Source organism: Ruditapes philippinarum, unplaced genomic scaffold (genome assembly GCF_026571515.1).
Source record: "Ruditapes philippinarum isolate M1 unplaced genomic scaffold, ASM2657151v2 ctg7481_1_1_1_1, whole genome shotgun sequence".
NCBI lineage: Eukaryota > Metazoa > Mollusca > Bivalvia > Venerida > Veneridae > Ruditapes > Ruditapes philippinarum.
In genome coordinates this window covers 10961-16614 of record NW_026866288.1, presented here as the reverse complement: position 1 = coordinate 16614, position 5654 = coordinate 10961, and the positions used below count along the sequence as shown (strand labels likewise).

Sequence of the window (5654 nt, the reverse complement as noted above, 5' to 3'; positions counted from 1 at the left end):
ACTAGCAATGTAAAAGGTATATAAATGCAATTAAAACAAATATGCTATGATGCTTTACTCTGTAACTGCATAAAATGTCATTAAGACACTATAATTATCGCATTTTCGTATTAATAAAGACAAAACAAGATTAAGGAGTGTTCAAATATTAATACATCTAAGTAAAAAAAGAATACGATTATTTAATAGGTTTCACTGTTTTGTTTTATTTTTTTCCCTTAAGGTCTTCACTTCAAACAGATTTCACAAAGTTTCTGTCTCCGGATCCAATCCTTGAAAGGCAATTTCGTAGGTTTTTTAGGTTTACTATGAAGACACTATTATAGTGCACAACCGGGGTGTTTGCGCTGAACAAATTTTCAACTTGAACGGTATATATTTGGCTGTTTTGGAACAAAAAGAAGTTACAATGGGGCAAAGAAATAGAGTGAAATAGAATCCTTAATTGAAAATTCTGCAGATTCATTTTGATATAGCTTGTTTATGGACAGTACTAGCAAAAGCAAGGCCATGTGAATACGGAGGATAGGGGAGCCCAACGAGTTTTTCTGCATTATAGACGCATTATGCGATGACGCATGTGTCATCATACAGCAAACTGACATTGGGCAAATCTGTTGTGGGTCTTCGGTCTCGAAAAAATTATGAAGTTTCCGGAGAACCTATGTCTTGTAATATTTTGCTTTTACAGATTTGTCTTTAAGAACAGGAACAACAACGTTAATGACGGGACCCTGAAATGTAAAGAAAATGGTATACATTACTTACTTTATACTGATTGTCTTTTTTTTAATGCTTGTCTTTACACCCTATACTAAGGATACAACGATTATTTTTCACTGGCATACTCTGATCCGAATTATTTTTGTATAACAGAGTAGAGAATGTAGCGAGCTATACATGGAATACATTTTAATAAATAAGGTTTCCATATAAAGCTTCCATGTCTATCTACCCGATAACCTTCATTTCAACGTGTTTTAGCAATATGCATTAGTATAACGTTCTACATACATTCATATTAGACTACTACTCGTAATAACGATTATGAAGTTTGTTTAATTCTAGTTTGAAGAAGGGTTCCTATGATTTATATAGTAATTTCTAAAATCTCTGCATACAAAAAGTATGACAAGGATGGTGGATTTTTTTATATGTGTTTTAGAAAATACTCGGTTTCACATGATGAAATAAGCAAATTTTACAAAATGAGCATATGTGAATGGGGTAAGCAAAGGGTGGCTTATTTCACAATAAGAATTCTAGCTTTCTATTTAGACCAAACTTTTGAACTTGACAATATCAAAATGTTCTCCGTGCATGTATTATTTGACCGATTTCGAAACTTCCTTTTTATTATTTTCCTGTTTACAGCGTATTGGAAAAAATAAACGCACGTAAGTAATTAAGATATGTATAGTTTATTTTACGTCTATATTTGGACTAAGTAAAGAAATGATTTGTGCATTTGTTTTACTTGTCTTTTCGATATTTACGAAACTTAGTATCACATACTTATGAGAAAGAATCAACAGATTACTTTTTAAAGGCACATTATGTTTCAAAATCAAATGAAATTTGACTTCTTTAGAAATGGCAAACGTGAATTTAATAACATTTAAAAAATGGTTTAAGGGAATTATAAGATGCTTGTTGCGCTAAATGTGAAATAATTTGTCATAGTATTAGCAAAATGGAAACAAAGTAGTATTTTGGCTTCCATACAAAATACTGCATCACTATATATAACTGTAGTTATATTTGCCAAATATCAATATAAGGAAAAAGATGATAAAAGTAATTGGTCAGTAACATTTAAGAAACCATAAAAGTACACACAAAAATAAAAAAAGCTTTTGAGAAATGAAATAAATGCATTGTTTTAGCATAACGTTAACGTGCCTTTAAAGGACTTACGTATGATTCACTTTTACCACTGCATGTATAACATTTTATATGCCACATTTTTGTTATTACATCCTGCTGCCGAATAATGTGTAAAGATATTAATGACAATTTTTAAAAGCAACAGTGGAATCTGAAAAAAATTAAACAGATTTAGAGGCCCATTGTGCCCTAGAAATGTTTTTATGTTTTTATTTATTATATTTCCAGAGTTTCTAGGTTTTTGTGTCCTGTTATAGTATGTAAGAAAATACTCATCGGCCTATGACCTGAACCATCCTTTGTTTCTGTTAATTTTTGCAATGAGTATGATTATACTGATTAAGTTGTTTTTTTTATATTACACTTTGCTATTTTATTGACTAATATGTTCACATTCAGTGCTAATCCCTTCAAGTAATATTTATTTAACGAGCATTTAAACAGTCATATAAACATTATAAAACCCATTCTTGTACTTTATATTGAAATCAAATATTCGTTTCTTAAGCATAATGTGCCTTTAAGTAAATATTAGACAGGTAATTGTGTATGCTTATAATTACTACGTCTCGGTGGATTATTTTATTTCTTTCAAATTGTCATTTGTTTTTCTTGTTTCAAGTGTAAAGGTAAACTTTATCAGCGAAAACATCTTTTACAAAGCTTATTTTACTATCCTAACATACTTTAACTTTAACACCCCCCCCCCTGAATTTCGTAAATTAACGTGCCTATCTTTCCATCTTGACCAAATTATTTATCATTTTAGGGGAAAACATTTAAATTCTTTCTGGCTGAATAGATAACAGTGCAGACCATGACCATATAACACGGATGAGCCGGCTAGTCTTTTTTGCACTGGTTTCATAGGTCGAATCAATTGCAGCGAGCAGGACCAGAAGAACATTTCAATTATCATATTGAGTTGGCAGAGTTTGGTATAGATTTAATTTTAATTACATTACTGTAATCATCTTTACATAATCAAAAGTTATATTTTTCTTTATTATATCAGAAAATACACGAAAAAATAAGCTTCTGGTTGTTTTAATTTTTTTTTTTTGGAGGGGAGGGGTACGTTGTTGTTGTTGTTGTTGTTGTTTTAAAATATTTGTCTTATGAATGAGAACGATGTTACCTTGTACATGTATCTATATTTAAAGGAACATTGTGTCCTCGGAATGGTTTTGTTTCAATTGCTGTAAAGCTTGTTTAAATACTTTCACATTCAGTGTACTTCAATACTTTCTTCAGGTTATAAGCAACTTAAGCGCTAAAACCATTGTTTAAACATTTTACAAAAAAATATTTGTGTAAAATGATTTAATAAGGAAGCACTTACCGTTAAACGAAATTTAAATGTCTGATGTAAAAATGTGAAGCACTTAAATTTCAATTGATTATTTAAAATTTAATTTGTTTTGTCCTAACGTAATAATAAACAATAGAATGGAGCGGTTGACTAACTCTAAAGAAAGCTTATATTTTAAACTTGTAGAATGATAAAAAAAATAACATTTATTGATCCTTCCAGTAATTTGAGAATTCATATTGCGTATTGAAGTTTATAATTCTTAAGTTATACAATTTCAGTGGAATGTTTCAAATCTTCTTGTGGCTTTTATCTTTTTGGTTATAGAAAGAATTAATATACATGCTCATTAATTTTTTTAAATAATTAAGAGGATAAGAAAAAGATTTTGGCTAATAGAAAGTAAGTCACGACATTGAATGACAACACGTCATATTTAACGCTTCTTTACTGTGCTACGAAAGATAGGATAGAGGTATTCTCTCTAGTGCTGAAAAATGTTGATGCCACAGGTGAAACAAATTAAAAGAATTAATAAAGATTTCACAGATATCTGTGAAAAACACAAAGACTGTGTTTTGGAATATTATTGCCATTCCCATGATGTAGTTGGATGTCTAAAATGCAAAAAAGCTGAACATAGAAACTGCAAGGAAGTTGACTTAATTTCGGAGGTAGCCTCGTCATTTTCATCAAGTGAAGAACTAAACGAGCTCCAAACAACCTTAAAGAAATTATTGAAGTGTAACAATGATTTTAAAAATGATATAAACCGCAAAACGAAAGCTGTTAGAATTCAAGCTGAACGAGCGAAATCCGTGGTAAAGAGATTACGTACAGATATAGACGAAATGTTTGACATTTTTGAAAAGAAAATAAACCGGTCAATTGATGATATAATAAGCATGGATGAGACAAAATTGCTTGATATTGAATTACGTGTGGAGAATCAATCAAAAGATCTCAATGAGAATCTTTTGAAAATCAGTAACTATAAAACTAAAGGTAATATGCGACAGTTATTTGTAACAGCAAAACGTGCCAAACACTCAGTAAAAATTGTGTCTACAGATCTTGAAAACTTTGGGGAGGAAAGCGATATCCAAAGATATCAATTTGTACCTGAGCCAAGCATTGTCGAAATGCTTCAAAATTTGACAGAAATTGGCAGACTCGATATCAAGAATAAGTGTGCAAAAGTTCCAAAGTTTGAGAAAGATATCAATGTCAGATTTCCGTGTGATGACAAAGAATGTGTGATAACTGGTGTAGAAATAATGTCAGAATCTATAATTATTGCCGCCGACCATACGAACGAATCTGTGAAAGTCGTTGACACTGTGAATAATTATTTGGCATCCGTCCATAAGCTGGATGGTTCAGGTGCGTTAATAAAGCCATTTGATCTGGTCAAAACTGAAGCAACTCAGATTGCTGTGACCTATCCTTATAGAAGGAAAATCCATCTCTTAGAATTAGCTGACTCATGCAGTTTAAAGGTGAAAAAGGAGATGGATATGAAAAGTGAATGTTTTGGTATTGATCGAATAAATGATAATTTAGTTGTTTCATTCAGAAAGCCTCCCTCTGTGAAAATATTAACATTTACTGGAACAATAGTTAAAACATTTAAGGGAAGTTTTACGGAATTTCCTGATTATGTTTCAGTAAATCAAGCCCAACAAGATTATATGTATGTCTCAAACTGGGCATCCCCAGGCCCTGGTACAGTAATATCTATAACAAAAGAAGGAAATACCATGGCCGTATTTAAAGATGATAAACTTTACGGACCGCATGGTTCTTCAGTGGACAAGTATGGTTCAGTTTATGTGTGTGGGAGATTTTCACACAACGTGTTCCAGATATCCGACACCTGCGATATAATACAAGAAATTTTAAACAAGGGCGATGGTTTGAAAGGACCTCAGTGTATAACTTTTAATTGTGAGCATAATAAATTGTACATTGGCATGGGAAATAATTCTATTAAAGTATTCCAATTATATTAATGATATGTCAATCATTGTTTACTGGAAATACACAATGGAAATAAAAGAAGTACATATGTCATGTATATGATTTGGAGAGAATATATTATAGACGTTTTATTTTAATCGTATGACGTCGATGTTATTTCATTCTTTTATTTACAAGTATGTTAAGTAAGATGTGTTTTCTTGTTTATTTGAGATGAGATCCGTATAATGTAACAATAATAAATGAATAGATTTAGATTATCAAATGATATCCAATTTGTAATTTTCTTTGTTATTTGTTTCGGTGTTGCACACAGTTCACACTATGCTGTGGAACATTAGATTTGTGCACTATTGTATCAAAATTTGTGTAAATTTGTGTTGTCCTCGTTTACAAAAATTAATTGCGGAAATTGTAACAGTTTGAAGACATTAATAAGTACAATGACTGGTGCTAGTAAAAATGACTGTTTTTA

At 31.0% G+C, this 5654-nt stretch overlaps 1 protein-coding gene across 1 annotated transcript; it reads left to right on the top strand.

Moving 5' to 3' along the window:
- The first annotated feature begins 3325 nt into the window (after nt 1-3325).
- LOC132732001 (uncharacterized) lies at nt 3326-5447 on the top strand. Its single transcript, XM_060718339.1, has one exon. It carries the CDS (start codon nt 3697-3699, stop codon nt 5209-5211), a length of 1515 nt encoding a protein of 504 aa, XP_060574322.1. The 5' UTR covers nt 3326-3696; the 3' UTR covers nt 5212-5447.
- The last annotated feature ends 207 nt before the right edge of the window (nt 5448-5654 follow it).